Source organism: Dama dama, chromosome 1 (assembly GCF_033118175.1).
Source record: "Dama dama isolate Ldn47 chromosome 1, ASM3311817v1, whole genome shotgun sequence".
NCBI classification, from domain to species: domain Eukaryota; kingdom Metazoa; phylum Chordata; class Mammalia; order Artiodactyla; family Cervidae; genus Dama; species Dama dama.
In genome coordinates this window covers 3,819,609-3,847,361 of record NC_083681.1, presented here as the reverse complement: position 1 = coordinate 3,847,361, position 27,753 = coordinate 3,819,609, and the positions used below count along the sequence as shown (strand labels likewise).

Sequence of the window (27,753 nt, the reverse complement as noted above, 5' to 3'; positions counted from 1 at the left end):
CACTTGTTAAAGAGATTGTCTTTTCTCCATTGTATAGTCTTTCCTCCTTTGTCAGAGATAAGGTGTCCATTGGTGTGTGGATTTATCTCTGGGCTTTCTATTTTGTTCCATTGATCTATATTTCTGTCTTTGTGCCAGTACCATACTGTCTTGATGACTGTAGCTTTGTAGTATAGCCTGAAGTCAGGCAGGTTTGATTCCTCCAGTTCCATTCTTCTTTCTCAAGATTGCTTTGGCTATTCGAGGTTTTTGTATTTCCATACAAATTGTGAAACTATTTGTTTTAGTTCTGTGAAAAATACTGTTGGTAGCTTGATAGGGATTGCATTGAATCTATAGATTGCGTTGGGTAGTATATTAACTTTCACTATATTGTTTCTTCCAATCCATGAACATGGTATATTTTTCCATCTATTTGTGTCCTCTTTGATTTCTTTGATCCCACTCCAGTAGTCTTACCTGAGAAATCCCATGACAGAGGAGCCTGGTGGGCTATAATCCATGAGGTTGCAAGAGAGTTTGACCTGACTTATCAGCTAAACAACAGTAGGAAATGTTTTCAAACCTTCTTTCCTGTTCTCTTTTTGAAAATTATATCCTACCCACTTTTTAATATCCCCTATAACTTTATTTCTTTGTACTACATTTTTGATAATTTTCTTTTCCAGTTTACTAGTTCGTGTAGAAAAATAGAACAAAAAAAATAGGGAAACCCTGAAAAAGAGGACTACTAAGTAGTGTTTAGCTCAGTTCTGCTGCTGCTGCTGCTGCTGCTAAGTTGCTTCAGTCGTGTCTGACTCTGAATGACCCCATGGACGGCAGCCCAACAGGCTCCTCTGTCCCTAGGATTCTCCAGGCAAGAACACTGACCTGGGCTGCCATTTCCTTCTCCAATGCATGAAAGTGAAAAGTGAAAGTGAAGTCACTCAGTCGTGTCTGACTCTTTGCGACTGTAGCCTACCAGGCTCCTCCGTCCATGGGATTTTCCAGGCAAGAGTACTGGAGTGGGTTGCCATTGCCTTCTCCATAGCTCAGTTCAATCCCTATCAAAATTCCAATGGTAGTTTTCCTGGAACTAGAACAAACAACTGGTACAGGAAAAGGTGCTCAGCATCACTAATCATTGGGGAAATGCCTATAAGAACCACAATGAGATACCACCTCACACCTGCTAGGGTGTCTGTCATCAAAAAGATAAGGGAGAACACGTATTGGGGAGGATGGAGAGAAGAGCCTTGCGCACTATTCAGAATGCCAATTTATGCAGCCACTGGAAAACGCTGGAGGTTCCTCCTCCAAGAAGGAACCACCGTGTGATCCAGTAGTTCTCCCTCTGGATATATATCCAAAGGGAATGAAAACCGTATCTTAAAGAGATAATCTGCACTCCCACGTTCATTGCAGGATTATTCACAATAGCCAAGATAAGGGAGTTGTGGCAACAGTGCACATCAGTGGAAGAATGGATAAACATGTAATATATATATGTGTGTGTATATGTAATATATACATGTTACTCAACTGTGAGAAGAGACATCCTTTCCTCTGAGACAACATGCATGAACCTTGAAGGCTTTATGCTAAGTAAAATAAGTCAGAAAAAGAGACAAATAATGTGTAATATCACTTATACAGTATAGGAAATCTGAATTCATATAAATGGAGACTGGAATGGTGGTTACCAGGGCCTGGTGTTGGGGGGAAAGTGGAGATGCTGGTCAAAAAGTATAATTTCAATTAAAAAATGATTACATTTCTAGGATCTAATGAACAGCATAGTATTAGTTATAGTTAATAAAGTTTCTAAGAGAGTAGATCTTAAATGTTCTCACTAGAAAAAGGAGATGGTAACTGTGTGACATGCTGGCAGCTGTTGAAGGGAGTGTGTGTTAAGCTTACAGTGGTAGGTAAGTTACAGTGGTTATCATTTTGCAGTATATAAATATATCAAACCAATTTGTATACCTTAAAGTAACACAATGTTGCATGTCAATTATACCACAATAAAGCTGTAAAAAAGTGTATTATAATGCTACAATAATAAAAAATGTGGTGTGACTCATGAATTGATAGGCAGATAATTGGAAGAGTATAGAAGTTCCAGAAATAGCCTCAATACATGTGGGAAATTAGTATTTGATAAAAGTGGTGTCACATATCTCCAGGAAAATGTAGTTTATTCAATAAAAGAACTAGAGGAAACTGTTAAGCATTTTAAAAAAATCTGGATGTGGAAAAGACTTTTCTAAGTATTGCACAAATCCAGAATCCATAAAAGAATGATGCTTTTGTCTTTGTAAATTTCTGCATGGCAAGAACTGCCCATGGAAGTCAGAAGTCCAGGTTCAACCAGAAGGAACATTTTTAATTCATGGCAAATTAAGGTCTAATTTTCCCAATAGATAAATAATTATTTCAAGTCAGTTAAAAGAATTTCATGAGTTAATAAAAAAATAAGGTAAAGAATATGGACATCATTCACTGAAAAGGAAATAGTGACATTTAAACATATTAAAAGAATATGAAAGATATGAGATGAAGTATACTGAGATATTTTTCTCTTGTAGGATTTATATACATCAGTAATTCTCAGTCCTGGTTGTGTATTATCTTTTCCTCAGAATCTTAAAAAATACTGATGCCCAGTCTCTAGGTCAGTTAATCTCCCTGATTGTGTCTCAGACATTGGCTGATCTTCAAAGATCCCTAGAGAATTTTGCTGTGCAGCTAGAGTTTAGAACCACTGGCATAAGATTGAAGAAGTTTGATCATGTATTGTACTAGTGGAGTAAGGGGAAATGGTCTCATGCATTGCCATTGTATTATATGTAAGTTATGCCACCTCAATGTGGGGAAATTGGCAGTAATCAAATTTACAAGTGTAGGTGTACATTTTGACCTGACAGTTTTCTCCTAGATAATTTCCTATACTCTCACAAGGGTACCTTTGTACAGGATTACTCACTGTAACCATTTGTGAAACAAAAGCCTAGAAATGGCCTAAATGTCCATTGATAGGTATCTACTTCAACACATTATAATAATCCATACAGTGTCTGGCTAAGAAAAGCCACAAGGAAGCTCTTTATATACTGATATGGAATGATTTACTACAAAGTATGTTAAGTGATAAAGGCAGGGTCCAGAGGTCTCTATTGTGCTGCCATTTGTGGAAGAAGGAAAATGTATTTGCTTTACAGATTTAAGATATTTTTGCACAGATAAAGTAGAAATTGCTAGTGTCATTTCCTCTGAGAAGAGGAGCTTGGTGACTAGGGACAGGAGTAGTGTGAAAATTTGTCATACAACTAGTGAGTGATAGAACTGGAACTTTTTTTTTTTCCATTTATTTTTATTAGTTGGAGGCTAATTACTTTACAATATTGTAATGGTTTTTGCCATACATTGACATGAATCAGCCATGGGTTTACATGTGTTCCCCATCCCGATCCCCCCTCCCGCCTCCCTCTCCATCCCATCCCTCTGGGTCTTCCCAGTGCACCAGCCCTGAGCACTTGTCTCATGCATCCATGGGCTGGTGATGTCTTTCGCCCTTGATAGTATACTTGTTTCAATGCTGTAGAACTGGAATTTTTAATCAAGGTCTTTTGTATTTCAGAGTAGTATTTCTTCCTCTCCCACTTCTACAGTACAAATACAGACCTTACACAAAGACTTTCAAAATTTTGAAAGCCTATTAGCTTTTTATTCAGATAATCAAATCATTTGTACAATTCACAAGCATCATATACTGTAAGGTTTTCTTTTCAAGTGCAGTACTTTGAGGTCTTTTCAGACTTGAATTATTGCCTATGATTGATTTTTTTTTAATTTAAAAAAATTTTTTTTAAAGCTCCAAACTAGTAGTCATCTGCCAACTTAGATCATCCAGTTTGCCTGTAACTGTATTAAGTTTTTGGAGGAGGAAAATAGAGGAAAGAACTTTTGTCTCTTACAGAAACTTTTTCTTTCTTTCTTTTTTAAGGTTTCCATGGGTGAACTACCAAGATGGCAATCTCAACATTTCAATTCCAGTGTTTAGTATTCATGGCAATCATGATGATCCCACAGGGGTAATTATTGTGTTCTTAAAGTTTGTTGAAATTTTAGAAATTTTCTGTTTAATTTCTCTACGGAAAACATTCTTCCACTTCTTCCCAGCAACTTTTAGTCAGATTGACTCAGAGATTCAAATTGACTTTTTGACATTCACATAGGCTTTTATACTGCTTTTTAGATACTTAAAAAAATCTGAGATAGTAATTGATGTGTGAGATATGCTTTTATTTCTTGAGTGCCAAAGTTAGCAATAAGTAACCAGTAGAAGGAATAACATTTAGGAATAAATAAGTGTTGGGAATAACCTAACATTTGTATAATGCTTTACAGATTACCTGGTGCTTTTATCTCAAAAATTTCACTGTAGGAAATAATTGTTTCATGAACAGTTTTAAATTTAAATTAGAGCATCTTATTTTGTTTGATAAGAAAGTACAGACCATCTTCAGCTTATGATGGTTTGACCTAAGATTTTTCAACTTTACAGTGGTGTGAAACTGACATGCATTCAGTTGAAACTGAATTATGAGTTTTGATCTTTTTTTGAGCTAATGATTTGTGGGAAGATAACTCTCTTGTGATGCTGAGTAAAGACAGTGAGGCCCAGCTCCCAATCAGACACCCCAGCCCAAGGGTAAACAGTTGCCACACTTAGAACCGTTCTGTATGTGTAAGAACCATTCTGTATGTGTATGTACCATACAGCCATTCTGTTCTTCACGTACACTAGATTATCCAGTAATCAATACATGATACTCAGTACTTTATTGTAAAATATTTATACTTTTCCCAATTCATGTAAGTGTTGGCTCATGTGAGGCTCACGTGAGTGTTCTGAGCATGTTTAAAGTAGGCTAGGTTAAGCTGTGATTTTCAGTAGATGAGGTACTTTAACTGCATTTTGACTTACAGTATTTTCAATTTACTATGGATTTATTGGTACTTAAATCCACTGTAAATGGAGGAAGATATCAGATAATAGGGATCCTAAAATAATCTCAAAATATAATTTTATTTTTTCTGGTCATTGTATTATAAATCACTATTTAGCTAGTCTTTTTTTCCTCACCTCTTGAGAGGTCTGCTTAATATGACAAATAACTGATTCTGTAGCTGGTTTTATTTTTCAGTGGACAAGACATGGTAAGTTTTGATGAAACGTTAACTTTGCATTTAGCATGTGATTCTACTCACAGTGATAGAAAAAAGGATAGCACATACTTTACTATTGTAATCTTGTTTTGACAAGGTACTATCTTCATCTAGGTTTTTATAACTGCTATATAGAATATACTTTTAATAAGTAATAACATGATATGCAGATTATTTATTTTTAGATATACATTAATATTCTTTGACAATATTTTGCATAGGCAGATGCACTCTGCGCCCTGGATATTTTAAGTTGTGCTGGATTTGTCAATCACTTTGGACGTTCAATGTCTGTGGAGAAGATAGACATTAGTCCAGTTTTGCTTCAAAAAGGAAGCACAAAAATTGCTCTATATGGCTTAGGTAAGATGGCTTTATATTACTATTTATGTTGGTAAATGTTTAACTGTTTAAGCAACTAGGAAATCAGATTCTGAAGTTCACTTTGTTGCTGTTTGGAAGGAAGTGAGGCAAATCTAATTATTACTTATGGGTGACTTTAAAAAATGTTACAAGGTTTTGGTGGACATTTTTCATTATTTTATAAGCACCAATATGGTAAAGAATCTGCCTGCAGTGCAGGAGACCCAGGTTCGATCCCTGGGTCGGGAAGATCCCCTGGAGAAGGGAATGGCTACCCACTCCAGTATTCTTGTCTGGAGAATTCCATGGACAGAGGAGCCAAGCAGGCTACAGTCCATTGGGTTTTAAACAGTCAGACATGATGGACCGACTGATACTTTATTTCATTTCATTTCAATAGTCCTTGGGATTTATTTTTAATAGCAGTTCGATGAAAAAATATTTTTCCCTTAGTATCTATTGTTTATTTTTTCTTTCTTTTTTTTTCTTTTAGAATCAGACAAGAATCGTGAACATCAGAATTGTAGAGTAATTTAGGAAAACTGGATTTTGATATTTTGGAAGTCTTTGAAAGGTTTAAAGTTTCACTGCCCAATACAGTAATCATGTGGATATCAGGCACTAGAAAAATGGCTAGTCTAAATTGAGTCATGTTATAAGTATAAAATACATTTTAGATTTCAAAGACTTAGACAAAAATGTAAAATACCTTACTCAGATATTGGGTTAAATAAAATATATTAAAATTAATGTTACCAATTTCTTTTATTTATTTTAATGTGGCTACTAGAAAATTAAAAATTACTTATTTGGCCTGTTTTGGTGGCTCACATATTTTTATTAGTGCTAGTTTAGAACTGTCATCTACAGTGCTCAGAAAATTTGCTTCATCAACTTCTGTAATTTATTTAGTTTCCAGTAGGTAAAAACTTGTTTGCTAGGCTTTATTACATGTGAATGGAAGACTATTTTTATGTTTGTTGTTCTTCAGTCACTAAGTCGTGTCTGACTCTTGTGACCCCATTGAGTTCGTCCTTCACTATCTTCTGGAGTTTGCTCAGATTCATGTCCATTGAGTAGGTGATGTTATCTAGCCATCTATCCTCTGCTGCTCCTTTTGCCTTCAATGTTTCCCAGCATCAGGGTCTTTTCCAATGAGTTGGCTCTTCTCATCAGGTGGCCACAGTGTTGGAGTTTCAGCTTCAGCAGCAGTCCTTCCAGTGGATATTCAGGGTTGATTTCCTTCAGGATTGACTGGTTTGATCTCCTTGCAGTCCAAGGGACTCTTCAAGAGTCTTCTCCAGCACCACAGTTTGAAAGCATCAATTCTTTTGCACTCAGCCTTCTTTATGGTCCAGCTCTTACATCCATACATGACTACTGGGAAAACCATTTTCAGCATGCGTTCAGAGTGTATTTTTTGTGTCTTCATTTGGTTAAGTTCAGTTTGATATTTGTTATATGAATACAATAGTTTTATTGTTTCTGATGTGTATCATTTAGTCTCTAAATCGTGACTGACTCTTTGCAACTCCATGGACTGTAGCCCACCAGGCTCTTGTATCCATGAAATTCTCCAGGCAAGAACACTGGAGTGGGTTGCGATTTCCTAAGGTATTATAAAAATTATACTTCATGTTAAACCAGTTTTAAATTACCCCAAGGGAAATTGAGAAAAAACTCACTCTGTAACTAACCTCAACATAGTTTTCATTATTTTTTGAGTGATTTTGGTATAATAGAAGCCTTAGTACTCATTTCTCCTTGTATATGTTTTTAAAGAATAATTAGGATGGATGGTTTATTTAAATACTTGCTGTAGGAAGTGTAGAGTCTTTGCCCAAGTTACATAATTTTGCCAACAAATAGAAAATCATCATGGCAATCTCTATTTTAGAGATACAGAAGATGAGATCAAAATATTATGTCTGATTTTTGCAAGTGATAGAGCAGGAAGTAAAATACACTTAAAAAAAAAAACTACTGATATTTCAATCACTGTAACGTTAGGGATCATATCTGAAGAAAATGATTGATCCTCACACTTTCAAACCAAGGACAGACCCCATTATGCCTTAGTCACTACCAGAAGCAGACTGCTTCCATCATCCCTTTTTTCCCCAAGCTCTCATCTCATCCTGTTCTATTTTCCTTAGCTGAACTCAATCTCTACCCTCCAGCAGCTACTCTCACCCCAGCTCTGTATACGCTGCTGCTGCTAAGTCGCTTCAGTCATGTCCGACTCTGTGCGACCCCGTAGATGGCAGCCCACCAGGCTGCTTCCATAGGACTCTCCAGGCAAGAACGCTGGAGTGGGTTTCCATATGCTAGAACCCTTTTTAGTTAGCACACTCCTCATATCCTCAGTCCCTGAAGGCTTCCCATGCTCTGCCACTCTCAGTGACACTGGCCCACGAAGTTCCTGTGTCCTGTGCAGTTTTCTCCTGGCCTCTCACAGGCTTAGGGTGGAAGGGCTGGAGGGCAAGTCCCTGCTGTCCTTGCTTCTCGCTGCCACCCTCTGTCCTTCCTTTTCAGACACCCTTGAAGCTGACTGCCAACCGGTAAACTACCCTTTCCATTACCTCAATTTTCTTACCTGCTTACCTTCCAATTTCGTCAGGGTTCTCAGTGCTTCTGCAGCTAAGGAGATCAACCTTCTAATGCCCTGGATTTTCATGTCTTGCCTTTTTTGTCCCAGTCATACGTTCCACCATCATTTCATTGGCAGCACTGAGAGTTCTCTCTAGAAGCTAGACCTCTTCTAGCTCTTATACTTCGGCAGCATTGGCTTTTCTTCCCTAATCACTCCATGAAGTAGTAACCTTGTCCTCCCACTGATAATTGCCTTCTTAGCATCCTGACTTTTTTCCTTTTATAGTATTTAAAATTACAATTTGCATGTTTATTTTCATTGACCTCTACTAGACTAAGATGATCCTTGGGGAATTAGGAAGAGTTATTTAAAAGTCATTAAATTATTTAAAAGCACACTGTTTTTATTTAAAAGCATAATATACATAAAACTTATTTTTAACTACATTTTAAAATCTCACCCTTTTTAATGTTATTTCTGTGGATTTTACAATGTATATGTTAGATCAAAGGTACACATAGAAAAAGTAGAGTAGGAAACAATATTATTAAAAATTTTAATAAGACTATGAGCATAGAAAACATTTTTATTCTCCATTTTCTAGATTTTGAAGGTATGTATGCTTGACATGGAAAACATTCTTTGAATGCAATTAACTGCTCAGCAGGTTTCCCTGGTGGCTCAGCAGTGAAGACTTCCCCCCTGCCAGTGCTGGACACTTGTAGGAGTCGTGGGTTCAATCCCTGGTTCGGGAAGACCCCCTAGAGGAGGAAATGGCAACCCACTCCAGTACTTGCCTGGGAAATCTCACGGACAGAGGAGCCTGACGAGCTACAATCCATGGGGTCAGAAAGAGTCTGACATGACTGAGCGACTAAACAACTGCTTAGCAGCTGTCAGGCATGAACTTGGAACATTTTCATTTTTGAATAATGATATCAGGTTTCAAATATCTCTCTGATAGGAAAACAAGATACTCAGAGAAGCACATAATTTAGAAGCAAAACTTTTTAAATAATGTAATGTCTATTTCAGGATCCATTCCAGATGAAAGGCTCTATCGAATGTTTGTCAACAAAAAAGTGACAATGTTGAGACCGAAAGAAGATGAGAACTCTTGGTTTAACTTATTTGTGATTCATCAGAACAGGTAAAAGTTCTGTCTCTGAAAATTCTTGAGTCAAATATTGAGGTTCCCCAAATCTCTGTTTCTAAGTTTACCTATATTTTAGTAAAGGGCTCCTTATTCTTTGAAAGCTGTCAGTGCAGGATCAGGCAAACTTAGATGTGCATTGTGTGACTGCATTTTGAAATCATTTTCAATATATATTTATACTTATTAATAATACAAATGAGTATTTCTAGCATATGGGTAAGGTATACCAAAAACCATAAAATGAATGCTCCTAAATTCAGAAGGAAGTGGAACATGAGCAGTACATTATCCCATGCCCTTTCCTGACCCTATCTTTTTCCACATACTTTAGAGGGAAGCACTGTCTTCACTTTTTATTTAATCTGTCCGTAGCTTTCTTTATTGTTCAGTTACACACTTATTCATAATGAGTCATCTTTATTTGGTTTTGGTATAATTGGAACCATGCTTTATATTTTGCAGTTGGCTTATTTTTGTTCAGCAGTATGTTACTTCAAAGTGAAAGTGTCAGTCACTAGTCCTGTCTGACTCTTGTGACCCCATGGACTGTAGCCTGCCAGGCTCCTCTGTCCATGGGATTCTCCAGGCAAGAATACTGGAGCAGGTAGCCATTCCCTTCACCAGGGAATCTTCTCAACCCAGGGATCAAGCCCAGGTCCCCTGCATTGCAGATGGATTCTTTACCACTGAGCCACCAGGGAAGCCCTATGTTACTATGATTCATTTTGCTGCTTAACAGCATGACTCATTTTCACTGATGTATACATTTCAAGTTTTTCACCTGTTGATGAGTGTTTTGTTAGTTCCAGATTTTTTAACAATCTTTTTGTTAGGAACATTCTTTTTTTTTTCTTTTAGTATATGCTGTGCTGCTGAAGTGAGCACAGGAATATTCTTATACATTACTCCTGGTACATATATACAGGTGTTTTTCCAGGATATTAAATATAGATAGATCAGCTTTTTTTTGTTGGTAGTTTTAAGAAATTTAATCTAGTGGCAGGGTGCAAGGTTGATTAAAAGGAAATAGAGATTTGAAGAAACAAGATTTATTATGTGATAATTATAGTAAAGTGTGAGATGGTAACAATGGTGGCAGTGAAATGATATATAAGGGACAAAGTTGAAAAGTTATTGAAAAAGAATCTGAAGGTATTTGGGGCTTGATTATATAATTTCCTCTTATTATTAAATAGTATTATTTATTGAAGAGATATTTATTGACTGTAGAATACTCTGGTACTTGTCCATCACCAGAACTCAGTGAAAGAAAGGTTTTAGTCTGCAGTGTTATGTTGCCTTATGTATATTCTTGATTAAACCCTGTGAGTTTCAAAGGAGGAAGAAGCCAGGGTTTTGATATGAGTGGTTTCCATGTAACAGACACAGAGTTTGCTCCTTCTCTTGCTGAGGGCTTCCCAGTTCTGCTACACTTTCTGCTTTCCCCAAGTAGGGATAAGTCAGAAGGAACGGTCATAAGCCATTCCATACCAGAATGAGAGGTGGAGTGGCAGCTTTGTTAAGGGGAATGGGTAATATAATGTTGGTATGGCTGGTAGCTGTTAAGGGTGATGTTAATAATCTTGATCATTTGATTAAGGTGGTGCAGACCAGGTTTCTCCACTGGAAAGGTCACATCTTCTACTTTATAATAATAAATATTTTGGGAAAAATACATTGAGACTATGTGAATATCCTGTTTCCCCTTAGACTTTGGCCCACAGGCTTTAGCATCCACTGGTGCATCTTGTTTCCAGTAATTAATGCTGTGGTGTTGTTTGTAACTTTTTAAATTTCCCTTATTCTTTCTCTAATTATTGACTGAAAGTCTTCTGTTAGGAAAATTTGTCATTCTCATTTATTTACTTATTCATTCTATTCATTTATTTATGTTACTATAGACTCAAGATATTTATTTTATTCTTTGAGGTACAATCCAGTATTAGCAGTTTTTGTTGTTGCTTACTTTGTTTCAACTCTGACCATTGAGAACTTTTTTATATTGGCTTCTGTGCTCTTTCAGCAAGCCCTCTTCCTTTTTGTATTTTGAACTATGTCATTAACCTTCCAGTCCTACAAGATGCTTCAGGCTCCTCTTTTTTTTTTTTTTTTAAGTGGAGTGCAGTTTATTACACCGGCGGGCCCAAGGCAGAGTCTCCTCTTAGCCAAGGACCCAGGCTCCTATTGTATTTTTCTCCCAATCCAGGAATCAGCTACTTCTCCAAGGAGCCCTAAGTGCTTTCATCAGAGAGTGGTATTTAGAAACCCAGATATGGCCACTAAGTGTGCTTACTGCTACTGCAGGTCTCCTTAGCCCTCATGACTAGAGTTAAAGGAATATATGTATATTTACTAATCCATGCATACATGTTTGTATGTATATATGTGTTTGAGCAAACTCCCGGAGACGGTGAAGGACAGGGAAGCCTGGCGTGCTGCGGTCCATGGGGTCGCAAAGAGTCAGACACGACTAAGCAACGGAACAACAAATGTTATGTGTTTAAAAAAAGAAAAAACCCTAGCACAAGTTCATACTGATTCGAATCCAGCCCTACAGGGTTCATTTTTGTCTTCTCCCTTATTTGAGACTTCTTTCTCTAGTAGAAACCTGGATTGTATCATCTTTATGTTTACTTATTTTTTAAATCTTAATTCACATATAAAGTAATTTCAAAATTGAGAAAATTTGCCAGCCAGGATTCAGTGTTTGTATATTATTTTAGTCCATAGCCTTACTATATCTAATAAAAAACACCAATTTCTAAAGTTACTTAGGTCAATTCCTTTCCTTCTGCCCTTCATTGTGGTTATAATAGGGTTTTTTTGTAATGCTGTTAGGGTCATTTTTCACCTTCAGCATTCTTACATACTTAATATTTTCAGAGTAAGTATGTTTTCAGGGTCTTGTAAAAAACAACAACCTGATTTTCTCATATTGAGCAAGAATTTTTGAGCCTTTTACATTTTACTTTATTTCCTATTTGTTTCTATATGTCAGTCAGTTTTCTTTTTCTTTCAGCGAAAGAAGGTAAACCCTAAACAGATTTTGTCATGCAAAATATTTCCACAAGGTTGTTCTAATCAGCTTCGATGTCATAAGTTAGAGTCAACCCACCAGCGTAATTCTCCCTTTTCCAGTGCTCCAGGAAGGCACACATGCATCATGTTTATTTGAGTTATTCTGCATCTCTTCAGTCATTGTGATAGCATTATACATTTTTTACATAAAAGTGTTTTTTTACATAAACATTCCTAGATACATGAGCTTCTTTGATTTCACTTCCTGCTCTTCCGTGCATTCATTCTGCTCAGCTACACTGGTCCCCTTGCTGCTCTTGAGCTCACTGGACACATTCGCATGTCAGCACCTTTGCCATCAGTTCCTCCCTCTGCCTAGGTCTCAGGCATTCCTGGTCCCTCATCTCCATCCTCTGCTACTTGTCTCCTGTCAGAGAGGCCTTTCTGGACCACCCTGTGTATGACACCCTCCCTTTTACATGTAACTTCTCCCTTTATTTTTCTATATAGCACCTATCACTATCTGACAAAACTTTATATAAAAGACATAGATATATATGTATATGTGTGTGTGTATGCATATACATGAACATGTTGTGTTATTGCTAGTTTCCCCCATTTGAGCAAGGACTTTGTTTGTTGCTATGTCTTCAGGATCTGGAAGAGACCTGGGAAACCTGACACATAATAGACTCTCAGTAAATGTTTGTTGAATGAATGAATGAATGTCAGCTTGCCTCAAGTGGATGCTGGTTGAAATAGTTGAACATTTGTACTTAAATTCTCAGTGATACAAATCAGTGTTGTGGAAAATTTTTTTCTTGTCTTCCTCTCTTTGGGTTTTCAAATATCTTTTAATAATAGCTAATCTAGGTATGAAATAAGGGTTTGGAAATCACATTCATACAATATTGTATTTAATATTGAAAACTCTTGTCTCTTATATAAGGCTGATATTCTCATTATTTTAATCAGTAAAAGAAACATGTTAAAAGTGACGGGACATATTCAGAGATTTGATTTGATTTTTTAAAGTTTAGGTTAAATTCACTGTCATCTTCTGATTTCTGTTTGGTGTACACTTAGACTAGTTTATAGGTTTTTACTCTTGCTAGAGCTCATGCTTTTCTGGCTTTCCCACAGGGAGAGTTATTCCTCTCTACCTTTTGTGACCTGCTTCTGTGTAGAATTGACTGCTTTCTCTTTTGAGGCTTTTACTTGTCTGTGTCCTGCAAGTTTGTAAACCCTTTGAGATTAGGAATTAGATACTATCTTTGTATCCCCAACCCCTTGAATACTTTTTGGCTTACAGAAGGAATGTAATAAATCTTTAGTGACTGGAGAAAGACTTATTATGAAGTTTTTTTTATATCTCCGGACATTTATGATACTTGTTTTTAAAAATCTTGGCATAGGAGTAAACACGGAAGTACCAACTTCATTCCAGAGCAGTTTTTGGATGACTTCATCGATCTTGTTATCTGGGGCCATGAACATGAGTGTAAAATAGCTCCAACCAAAAATGAACAACAGCTCTTCTACGTGTCACAGCCTGGAAGTTCAGTGGTCACTTCTCTTTCCCCAGGAGAAGCTGTAAAGAAGTGAGTAATGATTATATTTTCCAATTCAATTCTTAAAAATATTTGCTATAATAATCTGATCATCTCATAGGCTAAAAGTACTGATGGTGCTGTTACTTATATGATAAAGTTATTTATAAAGACTGATCATTCCATATACTGTTACTATTTTCCCAGATTTTAAGCTGTTTTCAGCAGAAGACCCCAGTGGTGTTAATGATTTTGCTGTTCATTAGGCCAATTCAAGGCTAACATTTTTTATTAATTAAATTTTAAGTTAGAATGCTATAGGTAAGTTGATGGATGAGTAGATTTTATTCTGGGGAAGAAGAATGTTTACATTTTTTCCTGTGATATAACATTAAGATCAAATTACTAAAAGTCTTCCCTGGTGGTCCAGTGGTTAAAAATCTGCTTTGCAATGCCCAAGACACAGGTTTGATCCCTGGTCAGGGAACTAAGATCCCACATGCCACGAAGCAACTAAGCCCAGGCGCCACAATGACTAAGTGCTGCATGCCACAACTAGAAAGTCCACAGCCAGATACATAAACATTAAAAAAAAAAAGGTCAAATTACTAAACATTTTTTAAGGAGGGGAGGTTGTAAGGATTTTGTAGACATTAACAAATATTATAGTTTTGATGTGCACATCTTCCTGAGGAAATTTACAATGTGACTAGGCTTTCATTTCCCTCCTCATTTCAGACACATTGGTTTGCTGCGTATTAAAGGAAGGAAGATGAATATGCAGAAAATTCCTCTCCGCACAGTGAGGCAGTTTTTCATGGATGATGTTGTTCTGGCTGATCATCCAGACATTTTTAACCCAGATAATCCTAAAGTAACCCAAGTCATACAGAACTTCTGCTTGGAGAAGGTAATTCTTCTAGATAAAGGTCAATGATATCTATTTTTATTGAGAGGTTATTTACATTGAATTAAACATTTCAGTAGACTAGAGGGAAGACGTTATATTTGCTATATTCTCATGAAACCTTTAGGGAACCACTGTTCAGTAAATGAGTTTAGGCATATCAAAGTTTTTTTTTAAGTCTTTGAGATGGAAGAATGCTACATATAGAAGAAACTTTAAGCCACCCTCCCGGATTCTTTCCTCCTTCTCAGAGACTTATGTATAATTGCTTTTCACTTTTTATCCTAATTTGATAATTTGCTTATTTTATTAATGAAAGCAGTAAGTTTGATTGGGGAATGGCAGGATACTATGGTAGATGAGGAGAACCTTAGCCTACTAATCTCCCTCACACATCCTTTCACCCTGAAATCTACCTCCAGATAAAATCTTGAAATGTGTCTGCTAGGGCTTCCCTGGTAGCTCAGCTGGTAAAGAATCCTCCTGCAATGCAGGAGATCCTGGTTCAGTGCTGGGTCTGGAAGATCCCCTGGAAAAGGGATAGGCTACCCACTCCCGTATTCTTGGGTTTCCCTGGTGGCTCAGATGGTAAAGAGTCTGCTTACAATGCAACAGACCTCGGTTTGATCCTTCGATCCCTGGGTTGGGAAGATCCCCTGTGGGAGGGGATGGCAACCCACTCCAGTATTCTTGCCTGGAGAATGCCATGGGCAGAGGAGTCTGGTGGGCTTCAGTCCATGGGGTCACAATGAATCAGACACGACTGAGCGATTAAGCACAGCACAGGGACCATGTCACTTCAGTGTAAGTCCCATACCTCCTCCCATGCAGATCACCATCCCTAAACCTCTGCAGAATTTCTTGAGCCACTTTGAAGTTGGATGAATGCATTTGATAATATGGAGCTTGACATCTTAATACAGTAAGTCTCCTATGAATGAACCTTCAGGTTGCAAACTTTGAAAGGTGTGGATGTGCGTTTGCTTATCGCACCACTTAAATGAGTTCACATTTCTGGTGTACACTGTCACATGCATGCGTCCTCTGCAAGTGGCTGTACGCTGGTGTACCTTACTGTGCTGTGCTGTACAGAGGGCATCCCTGGTGGCTCAGCAGTGAAGAGTCTGCCTGCAGTGCAGGAGACAGGGGTTTGATCACTGGGTTGGGAAGGTCCCCTGGAGAAGGAAATGGCAAGCCACTCTCGTATTCTTGCCCCGAGACTCCCAGGCAAGAGGAGCATGGTGGTCTATAGTCCATGGGGTCGCAAGAGTCCCACGCGACTTAGCAACTAAACCACCACAACCATTGTATAGAGTACGGTAGTACAGTATCTTTATTTCAAGCTGAAGAATGTCTGGAAGGAAGCGTAAAAGCAGCAGTGATGTGGCTGGTACTGTTGTACTTTTTAAAGTACTACATTTAAGATTAAAAATGTTTTCTTTATTTTTTGTGTTTGTTTTTATGTATTATTTGTGTGGAAAGTATTATAAACCTATTTGTGCATGTGTGCCAAGTCACTTCAGTTGTGTCTGACTCTTTGCAACCCTTTGGACTGTAACCCACCAGGCTCCTCTGTCTATGGGATTCTCCAGGCAAGAATACTGGAGTGGGTTGCCATTCCTCCAGGGAATCTTCCTGACCCAGGGATCAAACTTGCATCTCTGTGTCTCCTACATTGGCAAATGAGTTCTTTACCACTAGCACCAGCTGGGAAACCTATTACAATACAGGATTATGTAGCCGATTGTGTTAGTTGAGTACCTAGGATAACTGTTGGACTTACGAACAAGTTAGACTTACAGATTTGCTGTTGGAACGGAAGTCGTTCCAAATGCTAACATTTACTCAGTTCTTACTCTGTGTATGCTCTTGTGCTTTGCATTTTATTCTCATAAAAAGCATGATGATAATTGTCACTGCTATTCATTGCTTGTATATTCTGGACACTGTTGACAGCATTTTGCATTTAATCCTCTTAGCAATGCTATAGGACGGTAGAGTCTACCATCCACATTTTATAAAAAGAGGAGCTGAAGCTTAAAGTGAGGCAAACGTGATAATCACGAAACTGCGGAAACACCCACTGGAACTGAACCTTAAAGTAACTCACCCAATGTCACAGCTTTACTCGCAGTATGTAACTCAATACTGAAAGATTTAGGTTTGCTGGTTTCAAGATGACCAGATCCAGAAACTCAAATTAAGATAGCAGATCCTTCTGTCTCTGTTTCCATGTTTAGTCCTGTGCCACCCAGTCCTATGGTTTTTATCTTAAGCTTCACTATAAGGAAGGCTGTCATATGGTGGCCCACAGACTTACATTGCCTTTACAGCTGAAAGAATCATTTTTTTTCCCAGTGGTTCCAGATAAACCCCTTAAACACTGTGTTTCCCTGGACTGAGATCATGTACTTGCCCCTGAACCCGATCTCTGAGGCGAGGGAGATGGAGCATGAGTGAGTGGATTGTCCCGGCCTACTAAGGGAGCGCAGGGTCTCTCAGCCTTGGCACAGATGACAGTTTAGACTGGGAAATGCTTTGTTGTGGGAGCTTGTTCTGTGCACAGTGGGAATTTTACAAGTCCTCTCTGACCTGTACCACTAGATGCCAGCCAGAAGTACCTCTTCTCCCTAGTCATGACAATATCTTTATTTTGAGGTTGAAGAAATGCTTGAAAATGCAGAACGGGAACGTCTGGGAAATTCTCGACAGCCAGAGAAACCTCTTATACGACTGCGAGTAAGTCCTATTTAGATGAATTCAGCTTTATTGATTTTCAAAGGAGAGTTTTGTACAGTTTATATGAATTTTTTTTTTGTAAAGTAGCAAAGAGAGTACATATGGTAAGAAGAGCTATCATCCTTGGTGAAGGAAATAATAAAGCAGCCAGTATTTGATTTAATCGTAGTTTCATTCCTTTCTGTAAACTTTTTATTTTATATTGGGGTATAGCTGACTAAGAATGTTGTGACAGTTTCAAGTGAACAGTGAAGGGACTCAGCCTTACCATATATGTGTTCTCCCCCAAAACCCCTCCCGTCCAGGCTGCCACATAACATTGGTAAAGTTCCATGTGCTATATACACAGTAGGTCCTTGTTGGCTATCCATTTTTGGTTCATTCTGATAGGTTTGATGTTTTTGTTTTCTTGCTTCCCTCATTTCTAAATAGTCTTGTGTTGATTAGGTTGGCCGAGCTCTCTGACTTCATCGCTTGCTGCTCCCCGCTCTCCCCTCGTTCTAGGCACTTGGACTTCTTGCAGTGCCTCGGATGTATCAGATCTGCTCACTTCCTCCAGGTCTGCTCACGTCACCCAGTAGTCACTTCAGTGGACCCCAGCCTGACTAAGATTGTAACCCCCAGTCCCTCTATCCAGCACTACTGGTTTCAGTTACCCTTCTCTATGTCTTCTTTTTTTCCCCCACAACACATTCGCCTGAACTATGACATCCAATTTATTTGTTTTTTTATTTTGGTTATTATTTGTCCTCAGCTACCAAACTATCTGCTGTACAGAAGCATGGAACTTTGTGAGTCTTATTAGCTGTGTAGCCAAAGATCCCAGAACAGTCCCTGGCAATTGCATGTACTTGATAAATATGTAGCAAGAACTGACATTTCAGAGCTAGAAAATTCTAAGAAATCGAAGTGTTTCCTGTGCCTCTAAACCTGCTTATCTTTTGCATCATGATATTCACAAATAACAACAGACTTCTTTTTTTTTTCACCCCTGTGCCTTTCTCTTCTAGCTCCTACCTTTTCTGATTTTTCTTCCCCCCCAAATAATACATTGTCTATATTGCTCATGTAACAGTCTCTTCCTCAGTCCACTATAATCAAGGCTGTGACACCACCATCTCAGGTGGAAAAGGCAACCTTCAGTTGTCAAATCCAGTAAATTTTTTTCATCTTACTGAGTCACTCTTCGGCATTCTCTTCTACAAGTTTTATTTGTCCCTTCCTATATTTTAGTTAGTTCTGTGTCCAGTCCAGGCATATGATCAACTATAGAATAATGGCTCCCAAATTTTGACCTACTCCTGAGACCTCCTTATTGGAGTCCAAGAGTCCTTCTAAAGCCTTGTGCCCAAGGGATATGGCCCTCAAACTGCACCAGCACTGGCATCACCTGGGAAATTCTTAAAAATACAGAATCTCAGGCTCCATGTTAAACCCACTGAATTGCATTTTAACAGGATCCCCCAAAGATTTATATGCACGTGAAAATTTGAGAAGCCTTGGGCTGTACAGGATGAAGGTAAAGAGGACAGTCTAGAGTCAGACTGTCTGGTTTGATTCCGGCTCTGTCACTAGCTATACGACCTTGAGCCACTGGGTCTTTTGTCCCTGGGTGTGTCTTCCTAGATCTGAGTGAATTCTCTCCATCTCGTTGTCATTGCTGTAGCTGAGCCCAGATGCTCTCTTAGCTGGCCTGCAACTGCAGCTTCCTACCTGCCTCTGCTCCAGTTTCCTCCTGGCCCCACGTCTAGCCTCTCCAGACTAATGCCAACGCTGTCTTTCTAAAATATGATCTTGCATGCTTTTCCTGCCGAAAACGATGTAATGACATCCCAACTCTAACAGGAACGAGTCTAAACTCTCCTGTGGCATTCCAGACTTGACATGATCTGTTCTAAACCCACCTCGTTGCTTCTACCTCATTTCCTATCAGCACCTCCTAGACTCCAGTTTCTGACTGAAAGTTGCTGTGTCCTAGGCCTAGTGGGGTTTATTTCACTCTTTTGCATGTTTGCTCATGCTGATCCTGCTGCATGGGATGTACTTCTCTTCTTCTTCTGAAATAGTCCCCTTTAATACTCAAGCTTCCCTCTTCAATAGAAACCTTTCTTGACATCCCTTCAGAATCACTACTTCTTCCTTTGTGTCCTCAATCTCCTCTGTACATACTTCTTACAGCACTATTCAGGTTCTGCTTGCAGCTACTTCATTACATAGTTTGTCTTCCTAGCCAGCTTCTTAGTTTCTTTCCAACCAGGATGCTGTTTTATTTATACCTGGCCCTTGGCAGAGTACTTAGACGTTGTGGACACTTCAGTAAAGTTTGCTTAGTCAATAATTTTGTAATTATTAGAAGCAGAAAATTACAAATAAAACTAGACTGGAGTTCAGTTGTTAAAAACGTGTTTTGGGGAGACCCCCTAGCTTGAGCATTTGGCATTTTCTGGTTTAGAACACGGAGCTGTAGAGATGGTTTGTCTGGGTAATAGAAACATAGCTGCTTTAAGGGAACCACACAGATCTCTTTATCAGGGCAGAAGCACCATGTTTCTCATCTATGTCTGCCTGATACTATTAAAACCAATCAGACTTAAATTGGAAATTGACGTTCCTTTTCCCAAGCATTACTAACTCATTAATGATAAAAAGAAGAAATATCTTCCTGTAGGTAGTATTCCAAAATGTATTGCCTGGATGACCTTCACTGATTGACTAATTCAGTGAACAGATGTTCATTGAGTCATTGAGTGCCTTCTTTTCTGCATGTGAGAGTCGGGGGTGGACAGTGATGATAAAATAGACAAGGCTTACAGGAGGTGAAGGTGTGAGAAGAGATACTATAAACAAATAGCAAATATGTGAACAGAATCTTAGCTGGTGCTAAGTGTGACAGAGTGTAATTGGGTGGAGGTCAGGAGTAGTCTGGAAAGATTGATAATGTGGTACAATGCTGGTTCCCAGAGCATCCTTTGAGAACAGCTGGTTTAGGAAAATGATTATGTCTGTTAGGAAGAGATGTAGTGTTTTCTTTGTAAGGGGCTTGATGCCATAAGAGATGTCTTTAGGAAAAGCCTGCCTTGAGAACCATTGTTAGTTCTAAATAGAAATCGTGAGCCCTCTTCTACCTGCAGTTTCGTATCTGCAGATATGGAGGGCTGATTGAACCGTGCCATTTTATACAAGGGACTTCAGCATCTGCAGGCTTTGTTGTTCCCAGCCAGGGGTCTTGGAATCAATCCCCCTGAAATACCAAGAGATGACTGTCCCGTGTTTTGAAGGTGATCATTTTTCAAAGCTCATAGACTTGCTTCTTTTCCTCCATGGATTTTCCCAGTGTTTATTTTTGTCTGATGTGAAAGCTTAACCTTACGTGATAAACCAATTAATAAATGCATCTAGTGCCAGCATTCTATTTGGATATCTGTTTTAAAAGTTTAAAAAAACTTGTTTAGAAATTTCGTGTCCTTTTCAGATTATATTCCTAGTTACTAGACTGTTAGTTTTTACCATGGGGAGATACAGTGATTCTGACATTGTGGGAATTCTTGCTGTACCTAGATTCCATCAAACAATGTTTTGCAGAAGCATAAACCTTTTAAGCTTTATTTTTTCATAGAATAAATGGTGTAACATCATCATGATCTTTAAAATGAATTGTAGAACATTAACATACAGTACTAAGTTAAAAGTCTTGCCCATAAATACTGAAATTGGTGCTCTGTTGTTTGCTAGCCTTTGTAACTTGTTCTGTATTTCCAGGTGGACTATAGTGGAGGCTTTGAACCGTTCAGTGTTCTTCGCTTTAGCCAGAAATTTGTGGATCGGGTAGCTAATCCAAAAGATGTTATCCATTTTTTCAGGCACAGAGAACAAAAGGAAAACACGGGTAAGCTGGTTATCTTTTTTTTTTTTTTTTTTAAGATATTTTTAGCAGCTTTTTAAAGGTATATTTTTGGCTATGCAGGGTCTTTGTTTTTTTGCAGTTTTTCCCTCTGGTTTTGGCAAGCGGGGGCGACTCTGTAGCTGGGGTGTGGGAATTTCTCATTGCTGTGGCTTTTCTGTTGTGGATCTCGGGGCCCTAGGGCACTTGCATTTCAGTAGTTTTGGCAGGTGTGCTCAGTAGTTGCAGTTCCCGGGCTCCAGAGCACAGGCTCAATAGTTGTGGTGCACGAGCTTAGTTATTCTAAGGCATGTGGGATCTTCCCGGATCAGAGATCAAACCCATGTCTTCTGCATTGGCAGGCAGGTTCTTTACCACTGAGCCATCTGTGGTCAATTTGATCCCAGGGTCAGGAAGATTCCCTGGAGAAGGAAACAGTAACCCACTACAGTATTCTTGCCTGGAAAATTCCATGGACAGAGGAGCCTGGCAGAGGGGTCCATGGTCTCAGAGAGTCAGACACAACTTAGTGACTAAACACACACATATGCAGGCAAAAACTAGGTAGCAATCATTTGTAAACCTGTGGCTGTCAGTAAAGAAATGATGGCTTTCATAGTTTTTTTTTTTAAATATGTTGTTGATTAACAACACATACTTTGTAGACTTAGTGTTTACATATCTATTATTACAATATATTCTTAATGTTTAGAAAATATACTCTAAAATTTTATAGCTAAATATTTCAACTTCACAGAGTATGTGATTTAAGATTCCAGTCTCAAGAGATGTTCCAGAATATTAAAAAGATATATACTTAAGGGCTAATTAACTTTTGTGAAAACTAATTGCCTTTATTTTAACATTTATCACAAACAGGTCACCTGACTGAAATAGTGCTTCTTCCTAAGAAATATTGGTCATTTTCAAATACAGTGGCTCTTCTCCTTAAAACTATTCAGTCTGAATTTTAATAGAAAAATATGTCCCTTGTTTACATATACACCACATTGGTTTTTATTAACCCTGATTTAATGAGCTTCTATTTTCACAGTTAAATTGTGATCAAAATGGTGTGTACTGTTAATTCAGCCTGAAGTAGTCTTTTGGATATTTAAATGGAGCTCATAGAATACTGTTTTAGGGGAAAACAATCCGTATCAGAGAATGGTTTTTATGCTATTAATTTTAGCTAGTTATTGATGATGATTTACTTTAATCATTCATCCTTATCAATTCCTTGGAGTTTCATTGGTATAGCATTTGTGAAAATATGGAGTTTAGAACTGGTTCCTTATTTTATTTGTGCTTTCATCCATAGTTTTGTTCTGCTTAAACATTAACTGCCGAATGAAAACAATGACCCTTTCATATATTGTATTGAAAGCATGAAATTGTTTGTTGTTTTGGCCAGCTCTGCTACTTTAACTGTGTGTGTGAAATCATGCAAATTGGTTAATCTTTGATGTTTAGTTTTCTTGTCATCAAAATTAGGATAATAACTGTACCTGCCTCATAGTACTGTTGTGAGGATTAGATGATATACTGTATGTAAATGGTCTTAACATAGTGTCTGACATAGTGAAATGTAGAAATCATATTTATGAAGTAATACTAATTTTCCCATCTTGAAATTCAAAAAGGATTTCTGTTTACTCGTCCTCACTGCTTTGCAAGAGGCATGCTGAACTTTGTGCCTCTTTATCCATGTGCCTCCTTAGCCATGGCATAATCTTTTCTCTCTGCCTAAAGTATTTTTTCTTTTTTTTTGCTTAGTGAGTCTTACTCATTCTGCAAGTTTTGAGTCAAATGATAACAGCATTTGCTATCTGTACATTATTTTCAGTCTTCTTGGGGAAGAAATAGTTAATTTCTTCTTGGTGTGTCATATTTTTTGTTCTCAGCTCTGTTGTAGCACTTACCATCTCATATTGTAATTGTTAGCTATTACAGGCTGTCTCCTATCATTTTATTAATGTATTTTCCACACCATGTCACACACCTGCTGGACAGTTAATATTCATTTTCCCTGACAGAAGTTATGAACAGAGCATATTACTAGACCCTATGCTTTTTGACTTCTTACCCAGTACACTTTTTATTCTGTACGTACTGTTTTTTGAGACAAACATCCTGTGTAAGAATGCAGTAAATCTGCTTTACTACACATGCTTCCCATTTGTCTCTCAGAATATTAAACAGATATGTACTTACGGGCTCAGATTTAATGAATAATTTTTGCTGTTTGATCAAGGATATTCTTTAGTGAAACTGGCTGTTTGCTTTGTCTTGTTCTGAACTGTGAATACGAGGTGATGACTGTTAGTAGAGCTTAGAACCACTGCCTTCACTCATCCCAAGGCACTGGCAGTTTTACTCAGGGCTGCTTGTATATCATCAGTGTAAGTGGCAATACCATGGAAAAGGTAAATAATGTCTTCGTGTGATTATTGAGCCCCCTGAAGCAGTATGGGGGACTCCCAGAGATCTGTGGACCACCCTTGAGGATGGAGCCAAGAGACATGCTACTTGGAGATCAGGAAAAGAAGTAGAGACTTGTGGGGAAAGACTCTTGAAACTAGCAAAAATGCCATATTTTTGTCTCAAAATTTACTATGTTGAGCAAGCTTACAGTTGATAAAGTTTGGCCATACCTCCTCCACTGACAGGAATGTGCAGTGAATTTGGGTACTTTAACATTAAGGTGTGTGTATGTGCTTAGTAGTGTCTGTGGACTGGAGTCTGTCACGGATTACAGTCTGTCTGTGGGATTTTCCAGGCAAGAATAGGGAGTGGGTTGCCATTTCCTTCTCCAGGGGATCTTCCTGACCCGGGGATTGGACCCACGTCTCCTGCAGTGGCAGGTGGATTCCTTACCACTGAGCCAGCAGGAAGGCCCCAACATTAAAATAAAAACTGTTATTTTTTCTCCTCATGGATGTCTTTTTTTCTAGGAGAAGAGATCAACTTTGGCAAGTTCATCTCAAAACCCTCAGAAGGAACAACACTAAGGGTTGAAGACCTTGTAAAACAGTATTTTCAAACTGCGGAGAAGGTAATTTCTTAATTACAGTTCTCCATTTGAATTAGTGGTGATCTTATAATAACAGATTTCAGTTTAGGATATGTATAATTGACAGTTTAAACAAAATGAATCCTCACAATGTTTCCATGAAGTAAGTAGGATGATAATCAGTTACACTCATTTATAGTTATTATATATCAAGAAAAATAACTGCTTAGTTAATGTTAGTTATTAACGCCGTGGTTATTGTGTATTATTGTTGCTGTTGTTATCCTCTTTCTTTTTACCTCTGCTACATGAGTTTGAATCTGGGATTTAATTTTCTTGCTTCAGGATGTAATTTCAGAATTGCTTTATTATATAGCCACAGGACAATGACGCTACTCTTATTATCATGAGTATGTGCCATTTTGAGATACTCTGGTTATGCTTTCTTCCTGTTGCTGCCGAAAAAAATTTAGTGGTTTAAAAACAACGCAAATGTATTATTTTAACAATCTTGTAGGTCAGAAATTCACTCTTCTCCCTGGACTAAAATTGAGATATTAGCAGGGCTTTGTTCCTTTTTGGAAGCTGTAGTGTAGAATTCATTTTCTCAACTTCTTCAGCTTCTGGCTGTTCCTACCTTATTTGGCTCAAGGCCCCTTCTTCCATCTTCAAAGCAAGCAACATTATATCTGCCTTGCTGTTTTTCCCCAGATAGACCTCTCTGACTCCCTTCTGTGTCCCACTTCTGCTATGAAGGATGCTTGTGATTATACTGAGCCCACCCAGATAGTCCCTGCTCATTTCCATTTTATATCCAGCTGATTAGCAATCTTAATTCCAGTTATAACCTTAATTCTCCTTTGCCATGTAACATATTCATGGGTCCCAGAGGTTAGGATGTGGACATCTTTAGGAGGGCCACTATTCTGCCCTGGAGAAGGAAATGGCAGCCCACTCCAGTATTCTTTCCTGGGAAATCCCATGGACAGAGGGGTCTGATGGGCTACAGTCCATGGGATCACAGAGAGTTGGACACAACTGAGCAACTAAACAGCAAACAGTTTCTGCCTGCCTGCTGGTCAGCCTGATCTCATCATCAGCTCCCATTTCTGCAGTCTGTGTCCCAGGCACTCAGGCCTCTCCGTTTTCATAGGTCCTGAACTCTTAGTCCCGTTTCTTGTTTATACTTTGCTGTTTTTGGCCTGTAATATTTCTAGTCTTAATTACTGTCCTTTGTTTTCTTTTGCTTTGCTTCATTTTTCCTCCAGTAACTAGATAACTTTTTTTTCTTTTTCCTTGATAAGATTATTCTGTAATTTTCCTTGCTCGTATAGAGTTGTTTTGTAGGGAAAATACTATTTTCTGTCTCTTACAGAACGTACAGCTCTCACTTCTAACAGAAAGGGGAATGGGTGAAGCAGTACAAGAATTTGTGGACAAGGAAGAAAAAGATGCCATAGAGGAATTAGTGAAATATCAGTTGGAAAAAACACAGCGATTTCTTAAAGAACGTCATATTGATGCCCTAGAAGATAAAATCGATGAAGAGGTGAATAATTTGGGGTGGAAAATCTAATATTTAGATAGTCTCTCCTTAAGAGTAGCTCTGCATTTCTTTCTGGTAAATCACTACTTCTCTGATTTGTTCAGTTTCCTCATCTATAAAATTGAGATCATAAAATGAGGATTAAATTATGAAATGTCTAATAAGTGTCTAGAACACAGTCTCAAAAGTGATTGATACCTAATGAATGTTAAGTGCTTTAAAATGAACCTCATAGGGTGAAAATGTCTACTTACTCCAATTTTTTAGTAAGTTTTAATTGAGATTTTGAATTTCACTTAGAAAATGCAGTTCCTGTAAGCATAAAAGCAGAGGAAAAGCTCTTTAGATTTGACTACATAAAATTTTTGAATGTTTGCAGGTCAGATTGTCAAAAAAACAAAATTTTTTGACAAGGTACTGACATGGAAAACATACTTGTATGTGGGCAGAATAAGAGGTTAATATTCTTAATATAATGTTAAAGGGCTCTTATGAATCTTAAGATTACTAAGCATTTCAATAAAATAATGAACAGAGGACCTGAATAGGTGGTTCACAAAAGAAATACAAATGGCTAATAAGCGTATGAAAATGGTATTTAACCTGTGATAATCAAAGAAACTCAAATTTTTTATTTGTTAAAGTAGCAACAATTTGTTAAAGAAATTTAGCACCCTGCTGGTAGAGTATTGAGTTTGAACAGCTGCACTGTAAAGCATTTTGGCAGTGTATGTCAAGAGATTTGCCCTTTAACTCAGCCCTAGGAAATTTTCTTAAGACAATAATGAGATAGAGATTTGAATGAATAGTAGTTTATCTCAGTGTTACCTCCAGGGGATAAGTCAGAAATGTTTTGGTAAAATAAATGTTGGCACATAGATACTATAGAATACTATATGTGTGTGCTAAGTCACTTCAGTCATGTCTGACTCTTCTCAACCCTGTGGACTAGGACCCTCCAGACTCCTCTGTCCATGGGATTTTCCAGGCAAGAATACTGGAGTGGGTTACCATGCCCACCTCCAGGGGATCTTCCCTATCCAGGCATTGAGCCCATGTCTCTTGAGTCTCCTGCATTGGCAGGTGGGTTCTTTACCTCTGGTGCCACCTGGGAAGCCCATAGAATACTATGCAGCTATTAAAAATTATACTTTAAGAACATGGAAAAGTGTTTTCAGTGTTAAGTGGGAAAAGAATTCCAAAGAAGTAAAACTATACACAATGTGATCCCAATTATTTTTATTTTCTATGTGAATATGTATATGTGTATATGCAAAAAAGTGGAAGAAAATATTCCAGATGTTATCAGTGGTTATTTCAGGTAGTAGGATTATAAGAGATCATTTCCTGTGTTTTCCAAATTCCCTCTAAGCAAAAGAACAAAGTATTATTTTTAAAACTCATTCCACTTGACTTTTATTTTTGTGCTTTTAATTATTTAACATAATTCTTTTAAAGCCTAATGATGTCAGCTAGTATACAACCAGTAATATTAAATGCCAAGTACTTTCACAGGGAAGGCAGATAATTCACACTTTAAAACCCCTTACTCTGTGATTCTGGATGTGTTAGGTTCATCAATTTTTAGCATGGTTAGATTTCTCAGTTAAGTGCCATAAATATAATACAACCATCCCCCACTAAATATAAAATGCAAAACTATAAAACTCCCAGGAGATAATGTAGGAGAACCTAGATGACTTTGTGTATGGTAATGACTTTTAGATTCAGCAACAAAAGCATGATTCATTAAAGAAGTAATTGACAATCTAGACTA

At 37.9% G+C, this 27,753-nt stretch overlaps 1 protein-coding gene across 7 annotated transcripts in view; it reads left to right on the top strand.

The window, feature by feature from the left end:
• The window catches only part of MRE11 (MRE11 homolog, double strand break repair nuclease), a 77,919-nt gene that overhangs the window by 14,200 nt on the left and 35,966 nt on the right, over positions 1-27,753 (top strand). For 6 of the 7 annotated variants that reach the window (XM_061142861.1, XM_061142846.1, XM_061142851.1 and 3 more), the window contains 9 exons: positions 3,986-4,073; positions 5,433-5,574; positions 9,203-9,317; positions 13,757-13,942; positions 14,630-14,801; positions 17,457-17,537; positions 21,297-21,423; positions 24,372-24,472; positions 25,806-25,979. In XM_061142861.1, the coding sequence (XP_060998844.1) occupies positions 3,986-4,073; positions 5,433-5,574; positions 9,203-9,317; positions 13,757-13,942; positions 14,630-14,801; positions 17,457-17,537; positions 21,297-21,423; positions 24,372-24,472; positions 25,806-25,979 (1,186 nt within the window). The remainder of the gene's footprint in view (positions 1-3,985; positions 4,074-5,432; positions 5,575-9,202; positions 9,318-13,756; positions 13,943-14,629; positions 14,802-17,456; positions 17,538-21,296; positions 21,424-24,371; positions 24,473-25,805; positions 25,980-27,753) is intronic. The other variant, XM_061142870.1, reaches the window with a different exon arrangement.